The sequence below is a fragment of the Ambystoma mexicanum genome, chromosome 5q, assembly GCF_040938575.1.
Source record: "Ambystoma mexicanum isolate Mex_15411 chromosome 5q, UKY_AmexF1_1, whole genome shotgun sequence".
NCBI lineage: Eukaryota > Metazoa > Chordata > Amphibia > Caudata > Ambystomatidae > Ambystoma > Ambystoma mexicanum.
The window spans coordinates 362,724,986-362,748,867 of NC_090933.1; the positions used below are offsets into that span (position 1 = coordinate 362,724,986).

Sequence of the window (23,882 nt, forward strand, 5' to 3'; positions counted from 1 at the left end):
CCGCCGGAACCTTTGGAGGCGCCCTTGCCTCCGCTGTTCCGAAAGGGCGTCCGTCGTTGCTGCAGAACTCCAAGGGCCCGGGCCGTCTCAGTATCCGCCTTGATGGCCTGAAGGGAATCGTCCACTGTCTTCCCAAACAGATTGTTCCCGTCGAAGGGCATGTCCAGGACTCTGGTCTGGACGTCCTGCCGGAAGTCCGTAGCTTTGAGCCATCCACGACGTCGAAGGCAAACACCGTTGCCCAGCTGGCGGAACCCAGTGTCGGCGATGTCCGTCGCCACGGTGATGGCGTGGTCCGAGGCCACCTCACCTTCCTGCAGGATCTCCAGGGCCTCCGCCCTCTTGTCGTCCGGCAGAAAATCCAGCAGGGGAGCTATCTTGTACCAGAGCTCCCTGTCGTAGCGAGCCACGATAGCCAAGGCGTTGGCCGCTTTAATCGTCGTCGCTGCCGACGAGATGACTCTACGTCCCATAGCATCCAATTTCCTCGGGAAGTCGATGTGGAGGCCGCACCCCCCCCGCTTTCTTCCTGGCTGCCGCGGAGACGACGGAATCCGGGGTAGGCTGCGCCCGGAGGCACAGGGGGGCCGTGTCCGGGACCCGGTACTTTTTCTCGTACCTGTTCTTCTAGCTGGCGTCGTGGAAGGGTTCTTGAGGAGGGAAAGGCCCTCATCCCAAATGTCGTCCAACAGAGGCACTGCGAGGACCGTCTTCCTCTTGGCCTCGCGCCGCTGATAAAGGAAGCCTTCCTTTTTCTTCTCCTCAGGGCAGAGTTGGAAAAGCTCGGAAGCCCTGGAGATCATGGAGTGGAAAGATCCGATCTCGTCGGGCGGAGAAGCCCTGGCGGGAGGCGACGACGGAAAATCCTTATCGTATGCCTCGTCGTCCGTACCCGTCGCTGCCGTGTCAGTCCCCGTATCATCCCCTCGGGTGGACGGGGAGGAGGGCTGGACGGGGCGCGACGGTTGAAAAGGAGGTGGTGGATGGATCCTTCTTTTCTTGGTAGGGGGAACACCAGAAGGTCCCGGTTCTGGATCCCCCGACGGGAGAGGTTCCTCCGTCGGTAACGGAAGCCTCGTCCTTATCTCGGAGCATAAGGACTGTATGGCCAACAAAATGGCCGCCGAGTTGTCTTGCGGCGCTGGCAGAGGGGAGTCCGACGGGCGAGCACGGGCCCCGTCGGTATCCTCGACGATGTCGTCGTCGTCACCTGCGTCGGGGTCCATTCCGACGGGCTGGCCTTCTTCCACGCCTAGGCCGTGGCTTAAGACCTCGATCAGCTCCTCTTCTGAGGTTGAGGCCGAATCTACGACGACGCCCTGCCCCCCCTTCTTCTTCCCCACGGAGGGTTTCACGGGGGTCCTATCGATGGGCACAAAAGAAGACTCCCTCCGAGGAGGCAGGGAGATTCTGGGCCCCGAGGTCGCCACCACTGGTGCAGCCTCCACAGGCTGAGCCAGGGCCGCCGCGACCGTTTCGATAGAGGGCTTGGTCGGATGGATCAAGGCCTTCACCACCTTAGGTGCGCTCACCGCCTTATCCTTGAGGGAGGGGGCACTGCCACGCTCCTCCTCTGCCTTAGAGCTCGACCGGGGCCTCTCCAGGAGCTTCGCCGGGTGCTCGGCCTTCCTCTTACCCGACCCAGAGCGTTGGCTCGTGGTTGATGGTGCCGGGGAGGGTGCGCCCTGCCTGGCGCCCGTAGAGCCCGACCGTTCGGCGCTCCCGGTGCCAGCGGACTCGCGGTGCTTAGCCTTATGTTGGGCCCCCGTCGCCGGGGCGCCCTCAAAGGTCTTAGAAGACCGCTCGGATTTCTTCTTCTTCTCGCCAGACGGGCTCTTACCCTCCAGCCAGTTGGCGAGACGTTGATGGCGGTCCTTCATGGTCCGTTCCGACATGTTGCCGCAAAACGCACAGTCCTTCTCCACGTGCGTCTTGTCCTCATGAAGGCAGTAAAGGCAGAAAGAGTGTTCGTCCTCCTTAAAGACGTTCTGCAGCTGGCATCCAGGGCAGACCCTGAACAGCTTTCCGGGCGTCGAGCTTCCCTTCTCCTGGGCCATCTCCGAGACCGGGCTTGAGAAGCTTCTGGAGTCCTCCGAAGTGTAGCTCGACGGAATCTTCACCCTTGAGGGGCACAGACGAATCCGACACGGGTCCCCGTTGATCGGATGTAGGATCGGTGGAGCTTGAGGCTCTTTTGACCGAAAGAATCGAAGTTTTTTGTGAAAAAGCGCGAAAAATAGCACTAACGCTCGAGAGCAATAGCACGAGGATCCCAACACATGAACGTGCGGTAAAAATCTGAAGATGGCTGCCAGAGGCGGTGCTTAGGTAGAGGGCAGTCATTGGCTGTGGTCAGTATGACGCAGAGACCAGTGATTGGTTATTACTACGAAAGACAGATCAGAAACGAAACTGATACTGGTTTTTTCTTTCCCGAGGATTCCCAGCCTGACGACGGGGAATATTCATGAGCATGTGAATCCATGCCAGACCCCATGCTGGAGAAGAGAGGGAATAACCTGTTGTAGACGGTCTGCAAGTAATTTCACCAGTATTTTGGTCTTGCTATTGATGAGTGAAATGGGCCTGTATGAACTGCATCTTTCCGGGGGCTTGTCCGGCCTGGGTATCACTATTATTGTTGCTTCTCGCAGATCTGGTGGGAGAATGCCCTTTTCTCGCGCATGTTGATACATTCGGAGTATTTGGGGGGCCACCACATTGGTTCCCACCTTTCGCCATAGCTCAACCGGGAAGCCGTTAGGTCCTGGGGATTTACCGGTTTAGAGGCCCGACATGGCACTTAGGATCTCACCTTCCGTGATCTCCCTCTCCAGCAGTTGCAGTTACGTCTCATTTAAGGTGGGGATATCAATTTGGTCCATGATCGTGACGTCCATCTGGGTCGTGGGTCCTCTGTACAGCTCAGCGTAGTATTCTGCAAAGCCTTGGCTTATTTCCTGATCCGTCACCCCTGCGTTCGGCCCTCCTGTGTCGAGCCTTCGGACATGACTGCGTACCTGCTCCTTCCTTTCCAGCCAAGCCAGCATCTTGCCAGCCTTGTCACCCGTTTCATAGAGTCTTACTCGCATTGCAGTATGCGCTTGTTTTGCATTGTCCATCACTATATTTTGAAGCCTTTTCTGTGCTAGTAGCAACGTCCGATTAGAGGCCGGTGTGTCCTCATTTATGTGTCTCTCTTCTGCCTGCTTAACCGGTTGTTCGGCTTCAAGTGTCTTGCTCAAGTGCTGTCTTTTTTTAGCGGTCGTCCACAATATTAGTTCACCTCTTAGCACCGTCTTGTAGGCCTCCCACAGTGTTCCTGGGTTCATTGCCGTCTGTGTGTTGAGCTCGAAATATGTATTGGTGGTCTCCTGTAGCCTGTCCACAAGCTCGGGGTCACCCAGGTAGTAGCCATTCAGGCAACAGCTCGGCGGTGGAATCCGCCTGGATGTTATGAGTGTCAGTTCTAGAGGGGAGTGGTCAGAGATGCCTCTGGGAAGTATGTTTATTTCTTGTGCCCTATGTAGATCAGTTGCTGGGGTGAAGAGATAATCTAGCCTGGAGAGCGAGGGGCTAGTGCCCCTGAGTGAAAGGAGTATGCTCTTGTGTCTGGGTGGAGTTCTCTCCATACATCGCATCAGCACCCATTTGTTGGTGGTGATGGTCTTCCATGCACTTACGAACCTCGCCAGCCGGCCTCCCACCGGGATACACGAGTGGGGACCCAAGTCTGAGGCCGGTTCAGGCCTGCTTGGGTGACGGAGGCCCTGCCCTGCGGGCGGGACCAGTGCTGTCCTCTGCTGCTGTATGCCTGCGAGAGGCCTCTGTAAGCCTCCTGCGTCATGGAGCAGGAAGGTTGCCGATAAGGGGTTGTGTAGCCCTTGGAGGACCTGCCAGGTTTTACCCTTGAGGAACGAAAGGACGACGACCGACATTGCTTTAGGGTGCATAGAGCGAACCTGCCAACCCTGTGTCACTTTTGATGACTTGAAGAGACTCGTCAACGGCCTTGCCAAACAGGTTTTCACCGTTGAATGGCATGTCCAACACCTTAGACTGAACGTCCGGCCTGAAGTTGGTGGTTTTCAGACATTCCTGCCGTAGAAGAGACACTGTTTCCCATCTGACCGAATTTGGTGTCCACAATGTCCATTGCCACTGTGATGGTATGGTCCGAGGCCACCTCCCCCCTCCTGGAACAGCTCAAGAGCTTCTGCCTTCTTGACATCAGGTAGGCAGTCAAGAATAGGGCCCAGCTTATCCAGAGCTCCCGGTCGTAGCGTGAAAAAATGGCCAGTTTATTAGCGGCCCCAACGGTGCTGGCAGCAGTATATATAATCCTCTTCCCCATAGCGTCTAGCTTCTCTCCCTCGTGGTATGGGGGTCCATGGATGAGGATGATGGATTCATAGAGCGTTTCCTGGCGGCAGCTGAGACCACAGAGTCAGGTGAAGGCTGGGACCTCAGGCATTTGGGAGCTGAGTCCGGGACTCTGTATTTCTTCTTGAGCCTATCCCGCTTGGGCAAGGCGGTGCACAGATTCTTCAACAGTGCTAGGCCTTCATCCCAGATATCGTCCAACAAAGGAACGGACATGATGGTCCTGTGCCTGGACTTGCGACATTGATAAAGGAACACTTCCCTTTTTATATACTCTGGCACCAGTTGAAAAGTTTGGAGGCCCTGGACATCATTGAATGGAAGGAGCCGGCCTAATCCGGTGGAGAGGACCTGTGCGGGTCATCCACGCCTGCTGGCTCCCCGTCCGATGGCACAAAGTCATTAGCCTTTTCGGTGTCCGTCGCCACTGTATCCGTGCCAGTGTCCGTGGCAGGATCCCCTGTTGGGGTCAAATCCCGAGGTGGAGGAGGCGGTGGTGGTGGTGTCGGTTGGCACCCTGGCCCAGCAGAGTCCTTTGACTTGTGTTTGCACCTCTAAGGATTTCCAGAAGGAGATCTTGGAGGACTCCCAGACGGAGCAGGACCCGGTTTGGGCGGCAGTCTTTGCTGAATTTCTGATACCAGCGTGTGCAGATTGGTTAGAATGTCCAACAAAATGTTCCTGGGTTGAGGTGTAGAAGAAATGAGAGGGGAAGGCTTTAGGCTGGTACGCCTCTTCTGCAGAGGCAGGCGATAGGGTTCACCTCGCAGTGACCCACCTTCCCACAAGGATCCCTGGCCCCTTTCGTGGTCTGAATAGTAGCCCTCAGGCAGGTTGACACCCTCATCATAGCTAGTATATACGTGCCCCGGCATGCACGGTTCAGCTCCTTGTTCTGGGTCGTCGGAACCCTACCCCCCCCCTTTTCCTGAAGCTTTTGGGGGGGGAAGCGGCTGCTGTCCCCTTTCCGGGGGCTTTGTGGTCTGCCCTCTCTTCAAAGTAGTAGGGGTTGTTGATGGGCTGGCAACCGCAGTCGTCGATGTGGCCATTGATATATGATATGGTATTTGTAATGCGCCTATACACAAGTGTTTCAAGGCGCGGCGAGGCAAGGGGGGGGGGGGAACAAGGGGATACAGATAACGATCCTACTAGGCCAGATGCATTCAGATTGCGCAAGTGCAAGGGTAGGGGACTGGGAAAAGTGCAAGGGGAAGGGGAGAGGGGAAAGTGCAGTACATGGTTAGTAGACTACAAGATAAATAATAGGGCCAGCTGGTGGCAACTGCAAGGTAAGTGCCGGGAGAAGGGGCTGTAGGATACAGAGACAGTCCCGTAGTGCAGGTAGGCAGTGCAGGGAAGAGTGGCTGGGCCAAGGACCGAGATCGGTGAGTGGCCCAGTTGCAGATTCAGTGCAGGTTCAGTGATGACGCAGTTGATGGTGTTGTCTTGGCTGATTGAGAAGTCGATGGAGGCAGAGAAGAGCCCACCTTAGATTTCTCCTTTGTCGCCTTGTCCGCCGATGACAAGCTCAGTTTCGAAGGTGTCAAGGACTTTCTGTGTGACTCTCGCCGACAGGCTCTCTGTGGATGTGGTGGGTGATGGCAACCTTGCCCTTCCCTAGCCTGGACCGGCAGCAGCGGTGAACCCAGTGGTATCCGTGGCGTACATCCTTGCCTTCTTTTGGACCCCCGCAGGCGGGGCGTCCTCAAAAGACCTCAATCACTCATCTGAGGGAGATCGAACCTGGGACCTGCTGGCCCTGGGGGAAGCTTGGTCATGCCCAGAGGCTGAGTCAGAGACCTTACGCGATTTTAACTATGCCGCCAGCCTGCTGTAGCGGTCCTTCTCCTCATGGTCCGAATGCAGGAAGTAAAGACATTTGTGGTGTCGATCCTTGACAAAAACGTTCCTTAGTCCACATTTCGTGCAGAGTTTGAAGAGGCATCTCTTCTCCTCGGTCATGGTGAAAAGGCACAAAGTAGGCCCAATCCTGGCCTTCCGATTAAACATCCTTTTATGAAGCTTTATCTTCAACGACAGCAGTTCCCTGCTGCCGGTAGTCGACCTCTGGTCGAACGAAAAATTCAAAAATCAGTCAAACCTTTCAAATATTACCAAAAAACTCCGAGAGCACTACGAGGACTCCCAACACTGAATTGTGTGGTACAAATCTAAAGATGGCCAACAGGGGTGGAGCTTAGGGAGAGGACTGTCATTGGATGGGGGAAGTATGACCCAGAGACCAGTGATTGGTTTAGAGGAGAAATACATTTTTAAAGTGAAAGTGAAACTGTGTTTTCTTTTACCGAGGATTCCCAGCCCGACGACGGGGAATATTCATGAGCATGTGAATACATGCCAGACCCCATGCTGGAGAAGGAGTGGAAAGAGATGCCATAATTCTCTTTTTAATGTACTGGAGCAGCGGAATAGCCTAGCTGACAGGCTTTTTCTCATTGAGAATATCCTCAACAAAGTCAGTACCTTCAGGGACTGTCTCCTCTGTTTGGATATTGAAGTGTTGAGTAGTGTTCTTAAGATGGTCATAGTATAAAAGCTGTTCAGCAATAGGAGACGTATGACCACTACATACCGCTGCGACATCTGGGTAATCAATGATAGTGACATTGTGGTCATCTTGATCATGTAAATACAATTTGTCAGGATCCTGACTGGGGTCGCCCTGGTCGACATACCTGATGTCTTGATCTGCCTGGTCAGATTTAATGTATCTGTATTTAGAGCCATGGGAGACATCTATGGACGTAATGGTGGGCGTAGGAGTGGGTGACGTAGGACAAAGAGGTTGACTAGGCACAAGTGGTTGAGACACCTGGCCAATAGGGTACTTATTCATGAAATCGACAAAGGAAGACATTTTGTCCATAGTCTCTTCAAATCTCTCTTTTGTCCAGGTGCCAGTTTTTGTTGCGTCAGGTAAAGGGAACACAACTGCTTCAGGGCCTGCCCTAGGAGTATCTACAGTGCTTTCCCTGGGACGTTTCTTTTGAAGAGATGAAGATAGAGGAGAATGGGCTTCCTCATACTTTTCAGAGGCAACAGGGGTGTGTCTCTCATGGGTATGAGGCTTTTTTTGGTGCTTTTCAGTCACAAAATGTGTTTTTTCGACTGATGTTTCAGCGTCTCGGATTCCTCCCTCAAATGTGTTTTGCGCACGCCTATAGCCAGTATTTTCTCTTTATTGCATTGAGGTAAACGCTGCTGCATAACCACAGCAAGCATTTCGGGCGGTGGTACAGTAGGCTGTGATGCACTTGCAGCTGGCGTGCAGCTTCCTTCGATGGTTGGGATGAGGAGCGCTTTGGGGTATGCGTTTCAGGGTGGCCGTGAGTGCTGTGCGTCCTCTCAAGTGGCTTTCCCTATAGAAATGTGCTGAGACTGCCGATCGAGGCTGGGGACTGATGCGCAGGAGCCAGAAGGTTCCCTTGTGGTGTCTTCGGGCTCCAAACCGGAGCCATCGCTGCCATGGCCTTCCTGATCTGATTCAACGAGCCTGGTGGCAGTTCCCGACTCTGCCATCATGGCATGTGCCACTCACTGCTTCATTCAACGCTCTTTAAGGGTCTTGGGCCTGAAGAGCTTACAGGATACAGAATGGGCCTCAATGTGATTGCAGGGAAGGCAGTGGTTGCACACTCTGTGGGTATCCTTCCACAGAAACCCTGTGTTACACTTTGGACAGAATTTAAATGGAGTACGCTCCAAGGTGGAAAGAGAAAAGAAGGGCAGCAAGACAAGAGCAGTAGAAACTGGGAATGGGGGTAGGCATTCTCTATATAGAAGGATCAGCACCCCCCACTCTCCCTACTGCTAGGCCAAAGCCAGATGAAGCCCAAACCTGTTGCCAGAACGATCATCTGTTTTGGTCTTAAAGAAGGCTCTGTCGAGGTGTTGCATCGAGCGTTAACAGTCAAGGTAGTAGGAAAGGAATATTAACTCCAAAGAAGCGTAGCTACGGGACGCTGCGAGAAATGCGACTAACCACGACGGCGTAAACAATTATCTGAGGGACCTTGACGCGTGAGGGTTCATGGGTACAGTGGACATGACACTAGTGAGTTACAGACAAGCCCTGTCAATGGCCCTTCAAAAACTTCATGTGCAATACTCTGCAGCTACCACTAGATGTCGGCCTATGCAAAGCATGTGATTCTAAGCAGATCCACAAGCCTCAGAAATGTATCTATATAAAACCTTTATGTAAAAAATAAAATTAAAAAAAATGTGAGGATTGCCGAACTTTGGGGAGTTCCAGTGCTTTGACAGAGGAAGAGACAGAAGCTTTTATATTTTATCTGCAGCCATCGAGCGATGGGATTGTTTACTTCAAGAAACAGTTTTCGTTAATAACCAAGAGACTGAAATCCTTAACCTAGTATCAAGGCTGGGAAGAATATCCTGCTGTGGAAAGAGACATTTGAAGTCTGAGAACAAGTAAAGTGAAAACGTACTGAGGCCAGTGTACAAAGCCTCCCCTATTCTCTTTTTACTTATGCATTTTCTAAAGTGGTAGCGCCAGTTAATTGGATAGGTTTTGGATTAAAAGGACATTTATTTTGGACTTAACATACAGCCTTAGTTTTTGTTTTGCCAGGTAGGGAACTTCACTCAAAGAAAAGGGGTAAGTTAGGCGTTTTTATCTTTTATTTTGAATAAAGCCATTGAAACATGAGTCATAACCGTCTGAGTCCTCCTTCTGGTTCACCACAATGGGGCTCATTACGGGTCTGGCGGTAACCGTGCCGGTGCTACTGGCGATAACCGTGCCAATGCTACTGGCGGGTTGCCGTCAGACCCGTAAAAAATGACTGGCGCCTGACTTCCCGATGCCACCGGGCTATTCCAAGTCCGGCAGCCGGGAAGTCAGGTGCCCGTAATTTCGTTCATCCCCATTGTGATGCTGGAAATGCATTGGAGGGACAGGGCCTCCCTGTCCTTGTCCTGTAGTCCTTTTTCATTTTTTCATATGTGTTCTGTATTGTTATATGCCCAGGAGTCCAGGTGGGACTCCTGGCAGTGCAGCTCTTCCCGTTTTTGGTTAAGTGTACAGACCCATGGGAAACCCTTATGACACCCATGGGTGGGGGTACAACCCTGTGCCTCTAGTGTATGTTTTTGGGCACCTGTGTGTGGCCCACAGAGCAGGGTATGGGGTGGTGGCAGCTCCATGCTGAAATTGACAGGTGCTCTGAGTATCCTCCATTTTGGGATACCCAGGCCCTGCCATTGGAATCTGTTGATTGCTTATAGGAAACAAGATGGCCCCTGTGGCCTCTTGCTTTCTATTGCCTGTTACCTTGTTTTCCCAAAGTCCTGGGCACACAACACACCCTGGACGTTGCCGACCAGGAACCCAATGCTGCACTCCTCACGGCATAATATCCCAGGTCAATTATCTCAACTGAAAAGGGGGGATCCGTTACTCTATTGAGTCAGTCATCCCCAATAGTTGAGGCAGTAAAGTTGTAATTTTGTGGCCAGCACTATAGACATGTGCTCATAAATTAATCATAATTTCATAGTCATTAAAGTGTAATCATCTTTCAATATTTCTGTCTGCCTGTTGGAGTAAAGAGAGAAAATCAACCAAACTGACTGAAGGCAGGTTAAACAGAGAACACAAGTGGTTATATATAAAAGTCTCTCTGTATTGCACTGTTAACTCTACAGTGCAGTGTATAGACAGTAAAGATTGTCACAAGACAGTGATTCAAAAACAACAATGATACAATTTGAGCTGTAGAGATGCTCGGGTAAACCAAACCAGGTCAATCAAAAGAATGTATAAAGTTATATCACAATTACATCATTGGTAATAACTTTTTGGAGTTTTCAACATAAAAAAGCACTCCTGGGTGATGTTTGGTGCCAACGTGTTTCGGATTACATTAATCCATATTCAGGGCTGGATGTGCTCATATTTCATAATATATTCGTGATAACTTCTTTCGTTGGGTCCTAATTAGTCCGGAGGACAGGACTCATAAGTATAGTCAGATCTGGAGTGAGTCTCCTAACAACCAGACCGCAGAGGAGTAGTGGCAGATGCAAACCCCTTGTAGGCATTTGATATCCGCGAGGAGAATGTAGCCACAAACGGCACGTCACCAAGGACCGGACTCTGTCCCTTCCCCCTGACTGGCTGTTGGGTGGAAGTTCCATATATGGTGTTGTTGTGAAGTCCAGGCCAGAGTGGCTGGAGCCTTCCCAGTGACTGTATGTTGTGGGTACTGTTAGGGAGAATTCTCTAGAATGGCTAATTTCCCTTACCTAATGAGTCCCTCAGCAGCTTTGCTGGATTTCAAGGATTTATTTTTTTCACCTGGTAAGAGTGTGAGACTTTTTCCCACTCTTACATGTGTTTTGCTGTGTGATTTCACTGTTTGAGTGATACTGAGAAGTGGAGCCTCACCTACTCCATTGCCTCATATTGTTTTGTGTGTGTTACACAGCACCTTCAGTGCAGTGACACAGGGTTGTGTTTGAGACTTCCCACCGACTCCATTTTCTGGGGCTGGCTACTGTCCCCCAGAAAAGGGTAAAGTTGCCATTAACTTTACCGTAGTCACTTTAAACCACAGACCCAGTACACCCCATCTTACATGGAGTATTGGAAAGGGTTAACTCTTATCCCTTTTTGTCTGTGCCTCTTGGAGCATTGTTTCACTCCCTTTACATTAAGACTTGGCTGGTGGCAACGGTATCTACCCTAACTTTTCTACCGCGATTATCTTATATAAATGTGGTAATGTTTTAGGCTATTATATTAGCCTCAAACATAAACCCGCTTGACCAAATACATTTTATTTTGGCTCCGGCTGGGTTTATTTGATATTTCTTTTTGTTAAAGTCTTTCTCGTGTTTTACACTGCGCAACAAACCAGGTTTGGTCCCTTTGTTCATCACTTTTTTGCGGGCTTCTGCAAAGAAGCCCTCCTTAAGGCGCCTGAAAGTCTAGGTAGGCAGGATGAGAGGGAGGGATCTTCGGACCCCTGCCATGGGTTCTCTTGGTAACCCAAGTCACACTCCTGTTTGATTGTCTGAGGGGACTGTCCTTGCCAGGACAGCCACCCTGCTGTGTGATTGACAGCCAGGCTATATGAATGGGGAAAAACTGCATAAAAAGCAGGTCTCTGGGACTGGAAAGGCAGAGTCGCCACTGAAACGAAAGAACCAACAAGGAACTGGCAGAAGAGGACCCCTACAATGTCTGAACCGCCCGGTGAAGCCCTGCTGTAGGTCTGAATCTTCAGAATCCGACGACAGAGAAGATCCTCCAGGAAACTTCTTCCCTTGAGCTGGTGGGACCAACCAGTATGCCCAAGCTACAAGCCAGGACCCCTCCTCTGGTCGAATTCGCTGTACAGAGCTACAGTGGGCCGGATAGCCAGGAAGGTCAGACCCTGCTTGGGTTTTAAGGAGCGCACCTTTATTTTTTGCTTTGCTCTGCTGCTGGTTTCTTCCCTGGGTAGTAGTGCAGGACCCTCCAGTCTTCCTGCTTCTTGTCAGTCCGGCAGTCGCTTCACGAACCATGAGCCTGCAGGAACTACCAGGAATGTCCGCCTCAGCTACAGCTCCTTCTCCGTTTTAAGGTACTGTGCAAATCCGGTTGTCCGTTTCGTTCAACCGCGGTGAACGTGTTTGAAATCTTTCTCCAATCCGAGGGCTTGTCCTTCTCTTTGAACTAACTTTTGTATCAACCAACCTCGTCCGGAAACTGTGCCACAAACTTTACAGCAAACTACCCTGAACTGTGTGATCTTGAGCAAAAGACTTTTGACCCATTGACTTTGGTCCTAAGCCTTTTCTACCTGATTCTATCTCTGTAGTGCCACTTGTTCAATTGCCCTGAGTACTTACCTGTTGGTTTGACCTAATTTCTAATAACTTTGTTTTTCCCCTGCCCTTTAAATTGATGGAGTGCCATTTTGCTCCCACTTCCTTTTTGTGAGCTTAAATTGTCTGGCATTTAAGGGAAGTGGTGTGGTGTATTAAGAGTGTGATTATTTAGACTATTTATAATAGTGTACTGTTATACAACTGAAGAGTGAAATAAATGTATATTCTTTTACTTGAAAACCTGAATCATTGTTTGCCTGAATCATAGTAATTGCTGTCCTTTGTGTAACTATTTGATACTGCTCACTTACTCTTGATATAAATCTGGCTGCTCTGCTACTGCTACCACTATAACTGTGTAGTACAGGTTTGTACCAAAGGTGAAATTGTGCTGTCACTTGTAGTCTTAATAGTGTGTGGTGTTCCCAAAGGGTACTGCATATAATTCTAACTAACAGGTACCCCTGAAGGTGGGACTTGGGTGAATGGAGTGTGTGACCAATATGCACTTCTTGTTGTGCATGACTGGTTTCTGGTGTTTGACACAATGACTGAGACAGCCCTGCCCGAAACTGGTGTGAATGCAGTGTGTAGTGTTGAATGGCTGGGTACTTGTCACAACCAATGTTGTGAGTGTCTGAGAGGGAGGGGTATGGCCTGAATGCACTTTATGCCTGATTGGCTGACTAACTGCTGAATGCCCTTCGGAGTGATTGGTTGTCTGAGTGTGACCCAGCAGAATGAATGACAGATCAACTAGTATACCTGGGGGTTCTCACTGCTAAAATTCGTTCAGAAGCTGGAGTTGAAACTAACTTTGAAACTGAAGCTGAATCTCGAAGCCGAGCCTGAATAAGAAGGTTGACTGCTGACTCCCTTCGCAAAAATCCAAAAGCCGCTGAGCCGTCGAGACTGATCCAAGAGAGGACCTGGTTAGGCGCCCTCTTCCCGTGCTCCAAGGGACCACCGAGAATCGCTAACCTTTGCCAAAGCTCCCTGGAAGTCGGACCCCCAACAGGCTGCCAAACGGAGACGGGGACCGCCGGGGAGAACGAAAATAAGCACCGGACATTCCCTCCACTGTCATCGACCGGGGTTCGCAGGTTTGCACAACCGCTGGAGGCCCATCGAAGCCGTGTTGCCCTGAAGAGGGGACCGCTTGACGCTGTGCCATCGACGACCGGAGCCACAATGCTCCTTTGCCTAAGACTTGATTCATGGACGCGCTCGTCCGCACCGCCGTCTGCCTTATCCTGCTGGAGAAGGCTAGGCCGTTGACGCGCCGAGGAGCAACCGCCGGTGGGTTTCCCGCCACCCAACGACCGAAGAGACGCCGGATGACTCATCGCCCTTGCTGGGCCACAGTTCTTCACAAACTCTTAGTGGTCCTGACCTATCGACCTCGAGGTGCCCCACACACCTCTTTCTTGCAGGACGTCTTCTCTCCGTCGTCAACAAGCACTGCTGGGACCGAAGCTGCCGCCTCAACGCCGAGTTCACTTTCTTCGAGGGATCTCGACAATCCGTGGCTCCTGCTTTAAAGGGAGCCGCTCAAGAAGGATCTGTCGACGACTCGTTGTCAAACTCTGCTATTCCAGGTACATTGGGGTGGTAGAAACCTTACAGAAGGAAATAAGACTTAAAGAACAATATATGGACTGGGCTTGTGATATATCTTTATTTTACAGGTAGCCCAGGTTGGGGGGTATCTCCACACAGCACTGTGTCTAGTGGTAGGGGCCAGTATTCTGCCAATTGTTCTAACAAACTGCTTTTCCTCGTATAGCTATTGTTGGTTACCTTTATTAAGTGATTTGTGTTTAACCAGAGTACAGTTAATGCACTTTAATGAAATCTGATAATAATTGTGGTACCACTCAGAACTGTATATATTTACCATTGTAGATTTACTGAGCACAAAGTGAGCTATTGTGATTGTGTATATAACCTTAATTATACAAAGACTGTTTTAACTAATACAGTGTGTGGACATTCCTTTGTGGGGGCTTGGGGACTACATTGTACTGAAGAACCAGCCTGCATCACCTCCTGAGAAGCTAGGCCTTGATTGCTGGTCGATTGCTGCCGTATTAGAGATTCTTGGCTGGGTTCCTCTGTGCCTCTCCTCTACCATATAGAGAGCGGAAGTACAGACCCCCCCCCTCCAGTCTTTACACCCATTCTCGTGGAGTCCCATAGGACTCCACGAGAATGGGAACACAGAAGCACCAGCACCGTTGTTAAAGGTGCCGGTGCTTCTGTGACGGGTCTGCCCACCGTGGCCGCTGTGCCCGGCAGGGTAGACCTGTCGGGCACGGCGGCTCTGGCAGTCAGACCTGTAATATGTCGGTCAGCTTACCGGTACCGTTGTTTCCGGACCGGCATAGTTAGAATGAGCAAGGGGAACTGCAGAGCACAGAGTAATGGTGCACAGTAGTAGCTAGAGAATCATTGTGGAATCATCTGTTGGCCGATTTCCTGGCTGGCATTACAGAGCTAGTGGCTCCCTCGACTCCCAGAGACCTCCAGTCATCCTCACTGATCCCTCCAGAGTAGACTCTGTCACAACCAATAGTTTTACTACTAGTACAACAATAACGCAGACACAAGCAAAACAAAATAAACACTGGATGATAAGATGCAGGAAGATTCAGTAACGAGATCCCCTACTAAGGACCAAAGAATGAAAATGCTGCATGCAGCTTGAAAAAGTTGAAAAGCCCTAAACAGGTTCTATTCCACAACTGAATGTGAGAGACAGAGCAACCTCACAGACACATATGTTTAGTAAAACCCGTGCAAGGCTTGTACACGTTGCTTACACACACAATTATTAGCAATATAAGAAAGACATACAAAAGGTTCTTTATGCATTTTGAGAAGAATAAGTTCCACTTTCAACCACCTCTGGGTACAGCAGTTGGGTAAACTTTCACCTTAAAGTTCTGAAATGTTGCAATCTAGCTAGCAGGTACGTTTAATTTGTAATTACCTTTTTATGTACAAGTATTAAAGCCTAGGGCAATAGAAAGAATAACACAACACGTATGATACAGGCGCAAAAGAGAGGGAACACATTAACAAAAATTATTTAACAGTAACATACCTTTCCCAAAATATCTTTATTCCTTTTAGGATAATTGGCAAGGGTACAATTTCTCCTTGGTTGCTTCATCACCGTTTCCCGAGTGACTAGTTTTTGTTTTAAGATGGATTCTATGTACTGCAACTGGGAATCATAATGCAAAATGTGAATATGAAAAACATTAAACTATGTTAAACCTATCACTTTGATTGAATGCAAGACAGCAGGGGCAGAACAATGCATACTTGCAAGTAAGGATACAACCAAGCAGCATTACAAAGGACACGTCATAGCATCATTTAAGTTAAAAAGGTGATATGGTTCAGTCCGACCATGGTGCTATGACTAATTTAAAAAAAAAAAAAGAAATTAAAAGCTTTGTTAGCTCAGAAAGTCCAGAATCCTCCATTAACAAACAGGAGTTGGAAAAAAGGATAACCCTTACCAAATGTGTAATCTTCCAGTCAATTATCCTTCCACAAAGGGCTTGGTACACCATGGGTGAGAAAGCTTTCATGAATGTCAAAAGTGGCTGTTGAAACGTTTTTACATTCTTAATCCCAGGAAAAGTTATTTACCTTTGGTAACGCTATATTTTGATGGATATAATCTTCCTCCCGTAGATTACTCATCTGCCCAATGATTGCTGTAATGGAGATGGGGGAAGCTGAGGTATGCTCTCTGGTGGATAGTGAAAAGGTTTCGGAGCCAGCCTCGGGCTTACAGTTTCCTGCACCTAGATTCTTCATGTCTTTTCAGTCGCTCTGCTTGGCACTAATATTATGAGGATCCTGCACCCTTCTCTGTGTCACACTGATCGTTTTTCTTGGTTCAGGGACTAAGAGTGTGGGAGCGAAGGTCTATTTTTAAATAAATTAAAAAAGTGGAGGCATGAACATAAGTAAAGGGGTGACAATGAGGGTGGGGGATTTTCTTTTGCAGGAGGGATTGAGAAACTCTCATATGAACCACGCCTCTGAATGAATACATTACTTACCTCTTGGTAATGTTCTTTCTGATTGATGTTCCTCCATCGGATTCCTCATCTTTGATGTATTCTGCACCAGCACAACAACTTCAGAAACTTTTTTGACCACTCGGGGGAGCTGTGCGGCTTAAGGACATGAGGTCAACACAAATAGCCGGCACCACGCCCCGTGACCTCGGTTATGGAACAAGTTATTACCTGTAACTGTTCTTCTCCAGCATGGGTCTGGCATGGATTCACATGCTCATGAATATTCCCCGTCGTCAGGCTGGGAATCCTCGGTAAAGAAAAAATCAGTATCAGTTTCGTTTCTGATCTGTCTTTCTTAGTAGTAACCAATCACTGATCTCTGGGTCATACTGCCCCCAGCCAATGACTGCCCTCTCCCTAAGCCCCTCCCCTAGCAGCCATCCTCAGATTTGGTAGCACGTAAAGTGGAGTATGACCAATTGAAGAGCCGCAGAGGGGAAGGAGGGAGGGTTCGCATGTGAATCCATGCCAGACCCATGCTGGAGAACAAGTTACAGGTAAGTAACTTGTTCCTTCTCCAGCATGGGGTCTGGCATGGATTCACATGCTCATGAATAAGAGAATACATAGCAGTATACACATGCACAACCACGGGAGGTGGCAACAGGCTCAACATTAAGCAATACAACCACTCAACATTAAGCATCTCTTACCTCCTCACCAGGCTCACCTTAAGCGAACAGGTTGCGCAGCACTGCTTGGCCGACCCTGGACTCCTCCCTGGAGTCCCGATTGACGCAGTAGAATCTTGTGAAGGTGTGCGTCGACCTCCACGTAGCAGCCCTGCAGATGTCCAGCAGGGGCACACCAGACAGGAACGCACTGGTAGCAGCGATCGCTCTGGTCGAATGGGCTCTCGGACGGCTGGGCAACGGTCGGTTTGCCAACCGGTGACAATGCATGATGCAGCCGGAGAGCCATCTGGAAATGGAAGCCTTCGAGAGAGCCTTCCCTTGATTCACAGGTCCAAAGTTCACAAACAGCTGTGATGTCTTCCGAAAACTCTTCGTGCGGTCCACGTAGAACTTCAGCGCTCTAGCCACATCCAGCGAGTGCAAAGTCCTCTCGGCCGGAGACAAAGGCGACGGCAAGAAAACTGGCAACACCAAGAGCTCGTTGAGGTGGAAGTCCGATGGCACCTTGGGCATAAAGGAGGGGTGCGTCCTCAGCACCACCCTCGTGTCGTGAAAAGTCAAGTATGGAGGCTTGCAAGATAGGGCCTGGATCTCTCCCACTCGTCATGTCGAGGTGATGGCCACGAGAAATGCTGTCTTCCACGACAGGAACTTCAACAGCGCCGAATGCATAGGCTTGAATGGGGCCACCATGAGCCTGGTCAGCACCACGTTGAGCTCCCACGCCGGAGCAGGGGCCTTCACCGGCGGGAACGATTGGAATAGTCCCTTCATAAATTCCTTCACCAGGCGATGAGACCACAAGGACGCCCGTCCTGTAGTTCTGGTTTATCGGGAGATGGCCGCCCGATGTATCTTGATGGAGGCGTGAGCCAGTCCAGCTTTGGCCAGCGACAGTAGGTACGGCAATACTTGAGAGGCCGTAATCCGCAGAGGGTTAATCTTCTGTGCACTGCACCAGACAGATAACCTCTTCCACTTATGTCCATAGCATTTGAGAGTTGAGGACGCCCTGGTTTTTGCAAGAACCTCTCTGCAGTCAGCCGGGATATCGTATCCTCCAAACTCTAGTGCTGCAGGAGCCAAGCCTGCAAGTTCAGCGACTCCGGGTCGTGATGAAGAATGGCGCCTCCTTCTCTGGAGAGAAGATCCGCGTCCGTCGCCAGCTTGATAGGTGGGGACGCTGACAAGTCCAGAAGGTCCGGGAACCGGTTCTGTCTCGGCCACGCCAGTGCGACAAGGATCATCCTGCACCTGGACCTCTTGAGCTGGTTGCTGAGACGGAGCAGCAACGGCAACGGAGGGAACGCGTACAGGAACAGGCCGTCCCAAGGGAACGAGAAAGCATCGCCCATGCTCCTCGGCTGTGCGAACCTGCTGGTGAACCTCTGGCACTTGGAGTTCGTCGCCGTCGCGAACAGGTCAATCTGGGGTTTGCCCCATCGTTGAAAGAGCTGATCCACCTGGTCCTGGCCTAGTTCCCTACTGAGTGAGTCGGCAATGGTGTTTTTTATTCCTGCCAGGTGGAAGGGAACCAGAAACATCCCCCGGGCGACGGCCCAGTGCCACAGATCCTGGGCCTCCTTGGATAGAGCTGGGGATCTGGTGCCTCCCTGCTTCCGGATGTAGAACATCGTGGTGGTGTTGTCAGTGAAGATCCTCACCACTTTGTCCTTGAGGGATAGAAGGAACGATTTGAGCGCCCAGAACACGGCTCGTAGTTCCAGGATGTTGATGTGGAGAGACCTCTCCTCCGGGAACCAGAGGCCTCTTGCGTGGAGATCTCGGGTGTGGGCCCCCCATCCCTCCAGGGAGGCATCCGTGGTAACCGTCTCCTGATACGCCGGGGTCTGAAAGTCCATGCCTGCCGTGAGGTGCGTACGGGCACCCCACCATAGAATCGCCCGACGGAACTCCTCGTCGAGCAGGATCCTGTCTTCGAAGCTGCCTGCCGCTTGAATCCAGCGGGCGTCGAGGAACTTTTGTAGCGGACGCATCCGAAGTCTGCAAAGGGGCACAAGGTAGATGCATGAGGACATCATCCCGAGGAGGGACATGATGGACCTCACTCTGGCCACATGCGTGGCTAACAGGCGCTGCACCTTGCCAAAAATGGCCTTCATCCTTTCTTCCGACGGAGATGCCAATCGCTTCACTGTATCGAGCTTCGCTCCCAGAAACAGTGCTGCCTGCGACGGGACCAGATGGGATTTGGGGTAGTTGATGGCGAATCCAAGCTCCGCGAGCAGGCGGACGGTCCTCGCTGTGTGTTTGACGGCGAGTTCTCTTGACCTTGCACGGATTAGCCAGTCGTCCAGGTAGGAGTAGACGTGGATCCCTTGCAGGCGCAACCCCATCGCCACTTGTGCGAGGCACTTGGTGAACACCCTGGGTGCCGACTTTAATCTGAACGGCAGGGCTCTGAATTGGTAGTGACGCCCCTGGACTACGAATCTGAGGAACTTTGTGTCCTTTTAGAATGGGGATGTGGGAGTAAGCATCCTCCAGGTCCAGTGACGATAGGAAGTCGCCCTCCTCCAGCTGTCCCAGCACGTGCTGGAGTGTGACGATCCTGAATTTCTGTGCCTTGATGTACTTGTTCAACGGACACAGGTCCAGGATGGGGCGCCAACCGCCCGTCTTCTTTCTGACGAGGAAGTATCTTGAGAATACTCCGGAGCCCCGCAGCCTCTTGGGGACGAGCTCGATGGCACCTTTCTTGAGCATCGCCGTTACCGCCAACAGCAGTTGAGGGATGTGATTCTCTTTCCTGGACACGGCAGGAATGCGAGGACACGAAATTGTAGCGAGTGTCCACGGGCCAGGGTGTGCAGCACCCAACTGTCGGTGGAGATGGACTCCCACGCGCTGCCGAACTTCGTCAGCCGGCCTCCCACCGGGGTGCTTCGGTGGGGGCCCGACGCTACGGCCGGTTCAGTCCTGCTTGGAAGAGGCCTTGCCGCCTTGGCCTCCTTGCCGACGAGACCCTCCTTGCTTGCTGCAGCCTCTGTAGGCCTCCTGGGACGAGGAGCGGGCCGCCTGGCGGTAAGTAGAAGAGCCACCGCTGGATCCCTTGGAGGCTCCCTGTCTGCCTCCGGAGCTCCGAAAGGGCCGCCGTTGCTGAAGGACTCCTAGGGCTCTGGCTGTTTCCGTGTCTGTCTTGATGGCCTGGAGGGACTCATCCACTGTCTTTCCAAACAGGTTGTTGCCATCGAACAGCATGTCCAACACTCTGGTCTGGACGTCCTGGCGAAAGTCCGTCGCCTTGAGCCATCCTCGTCGTCTGAGGCAAACCCCATTGCCCAGTTGGCGAAATCCGGTATCGGCAATGTCCGTTGCCACCGTTGGTCTCGGCCCTCTTGTCGTCCGGTAGGAAGTCTAGCAGAGGAGCTATCTTGAACCAAAGCTCCCTGTCCTAACGGGCCACAATCGCTAAGGCATTGGCCGCCTTAATCGTCGTCGCCGCCGACGAGATGACTCGTCGTCCCATGGAGTCCAACTTCTTGCCCTCGCTGTCCGGCGGGGAAGTGAAAGTTGAAGCTGCCGCACCCGCTGCTTTCTTCTTGGCCGCTGCCGAGACGACAGAGTCCGGCGTGGGCTGGGCCCTGAGGCACAAGGGGGCAGCATCAGGGACCCCGTACTTCTTCTAGTACCTGTCCCTTTTGGCGGTTGTCATGGAAGGGTTCTTCAGGATAGCCAGCCCCTCGTCCCAGATGTCGTTGAGAAACGGCACCGCGAGGACCGTCTTTTTCTTGGCCTCTCGTCGTTGGTAAAGAAAACCTTCCTTTTTCTGTTCCCCAGGGCAGAGCTGGAAGAGCTCGGATGCTCTGGCTATCATGGCGTGAAAAGAGCCAATTTCGTCAGGCAGAGAGGCCCGAAGGGGGGGTGATGACAGGATGCCCGTTGAATCATCGCCACCGTCGTCGTCCGTCCCCGTCGCTGTATCCGTTGCCGTATCCTCCTGAGGGTCCGGCGAGGGGGATGAGGGGTCCACAGGCCTCGCGGGCACAAAGGGCGGCGCGGGGTGGACTCTCCTCTGCTTGTTCGGAGGGCTTCCTGACAGTCCTGGTTCTGGATCCTCCGTCGGGGTCCGTGGTAACCTCGTCCTTATCTGAGTACACAAGGATTGGATCGCCAACAAAATGGCCGCCGAGCTATCCTGGGGCTCGGGTAATGGCTGCGACGGACGGGATGGCTGCTCCACTGGGCCCTCGTCGTCGCCATTGTCGCTATCTTCGATCACATCAGCGGGAACCTTCCCCTGGGATCGAACCTTCTCGAACCTCTCGTTGAGGCCTACGAACCTCTCGTTGAGGCCTTTCACGGTTTCCACCGGATCCTCCTCGGAGGCTGAATCTGAGTCCGTAATGGCCATCCCCCCCCCCTCTTTTTCCACCGGGGTCTTCAAGGGGGTCTTAACGATGGTTTTTAAAAGAGGATTCCCTCCGCGGTGGCAGGGAAACACTGGGCCCCGAGGCCCCCTCCACTGGCGTAGCCTCTGCTGGCTTCGCCAGAGCCGCTGCGACAACCTCGATAGAGGCCTTTGCCGGTTGGATCAAGGCCCTCACCACCTTAGGTGCGTCCTGGGCCTTCGCTTTGGGGGAGGGTCATTGCCTTGCTCCCCCCCTCGGCTCCCTTCGAGATCGACCGGGGCCTCTCCAGAAGCTTTCCCGGGTTCTTGGACTTCCTCTTCCCCGAACCAGAGCGCTGGCTTGTGGTTGATCGTGCCGGGGAAGTCGCGCCCTGCCTGGCAGACGAGGAGCCCGACCTTTCGGCGCTCCCGGTGCCTGCGGACTCGCGGTGCTTGGCCTTCTGTTGGGCCCCCGTTGCCGGGGCGCCCTCACAGGACTTGAAGACCGCTCAGACTTTTTCTTCGCCTTCTCACCTGCTGTGCGCTTCTCCAGCCAGGCGGCGAGGCGGGAACGATGATCTTGCTTGGTCCGTTCCGACAGGTTCTTGCAGAACGCACAGTCCTTCTCCACGTGCGACTTGTCCTCATGAAGGCAGTAGAGACATCTCGAATGCTCGTCCTCCTTTAAATCATTTTGCAATCCACATCCTGGGCAGCTCCTGAACAGCTTGGATCCGGGCGTCGAGCTTCCCTTGTCCTGGGCCATGTCCATTGAGGTAGGCCACAGAACTTCTGGAATCCTCCAAGAAGCGTAACTCGACAAAAACTTCACCCTTGAGGGGCGTAGAAGAATTCTGAAACGGGTCCCCGTTATCGGAAGTAGAAACGGTGGAGCTTGAGGCTCGATAAAACCGAAAAAATGAGAATATTCTCCTGAAAAAGCGCAAAAACGCAGTAAAAGCTTGAGAGCTAAAGCACGAGGACTCCCAACACTTGAACGTGCGGTAAAAATCTGAAGATGGCTGCCAGGGGAGGGGTTTAGGGAGAGGGCAGTCATTGGCTGGGGGCAGTATGACCCAGAGATCAGTGATTGGTTACTACTAGGAAAGACAGATCAGAAACGAAAATGATACTGATTTTTTCTTTACCGAGGATTCCCAGCCTGACGACAGGGAATATTCATGAGCATGTGAATCCATGGCAGACCCCATGCTGGAGAACTAATTTTTTCCCCTATAGCTCAGTCGCTTTAGAGATATGTTTCACACTAAATCATAGGATTGGCGGGCTAGAAGGAGAAGGCTAAGAAAAGCCAATTGCTCTGTAAATTGAGGGGCAGGTTGGGAGGACGATGAGGAATCCGTTGGAGAAACATCCATCAAAAAGAACATTACCAAGAGGTAAGTAATTTGTCCTTCTAATGGATAGTGCCTTCCCACGGGTCACTAATTTCAGATGTATTCCCATAGCAGTACTCGTCCCTTCGAGGAGGAGGGAAAAGGAACAAGTTACTGGCCTGCAACTCCTGTTCTGAAGCATGGGACTGGCATGTATTCACATGCAAACCGGCCCGCGAGCAGAGGGACGGCTTACTGAGCACCCTGGTGTAACGGATCGATGTAATAATATTGCCGTGAAAAAGTCGTCAGGTTCTGGCAACTTTTTCATGGCTACCAAAATTCTTTGCCCAAATATTCTAGGAGGGGTATCATTATATATTATTACTTCCAGTCCTAGAATATTTGGGGCAAGTGCTTGATAGCCTGGAGGGTGCATCATTAATGCATTTTATTTTTTTATAAGTCGCCAACCTGACGACTTTTTTTCATGACATTATTATCTGATACCGGTGTAACAGGATATGGCAGCCAGATGCACCTTGATAGAGGCGTGCGCCAGGCCAGTCTTGGCCAGGGAAAGCAAGTATGGAAGGAGCTGTGGAGCTGTTATCCGCAGAGGCGTAATCTTCTGAGTCCTGCACCACACTGTGAAGCGTTTCCATTTGTGGCCGTGAAGGCGCGCCCCTAAACGGTCACACCAGAAAAAATACAAACCGCTAGGGAAAAAGGCCCAATATGCTCTTGCAAGTGAAACAAGTATTTATTTCTGCAAAGACAGGTGCATCAGCAAAGAACTCTGCAGTCAAAGAACGTTCTGTCAAAAAGTGTACAAGCAGAATCTTATAAGGAGACACTGCGTCATAGGTGACGTCATCGTATACAGTAAAACCCTTGAGTACAGGCATTTTATAAATGCTATATCATATCAAAACCTGCGTGGCTGGTTGGTGCAACCCTATACATGTTCAGCCTGCTCCATATGGGATGCTAGGTCATTAATCCCAGGCAAGACTGTCTGTCTGTCGGTCCTTCATTATTGTGGGTTCTGCGGGCTACTCGTCTCCAAGGAACCAAGGCCGGAGAAGAAATTAGATACATTTGTGAACAATACAATTCTATCTATATAAGTGCACGCTCAAGGACTGGCTCTCCATTTTATTTGGAGAGCGACTGTGTGGCTTGGTTTTCTACTCAGCCTTTTGCTATG

The 23,882-nt window shown here is 51.4% G+C and overlaps 1 protein-coding gene across 2 annotated transcripts in view; it reads right to left on the bottom strand.

The window, feature by feature from the left end:
• The window catches only part of SMCHD1 (structural maintenance of chromosomes flexible hinge domain containing 1), a 3,133,956-nt gene that overhangs the window by 398,684 nt on the left and 2,711,390 nt on the right, over positions 1-23,882 (bottom strand). For both annotated transcript variants that reach the window (XM_069620859.1, XM_069620860.1), the window contains exon 41: positions 15,353-15,475. In XM_069620859.1, the coding sequence (XP_069476960.1) occupies positions 15,353-15,475 (123 nt within the window). The remainder of the gene's footprint in view (positions 1-15,352; positions 15,476-23,882) is intronic.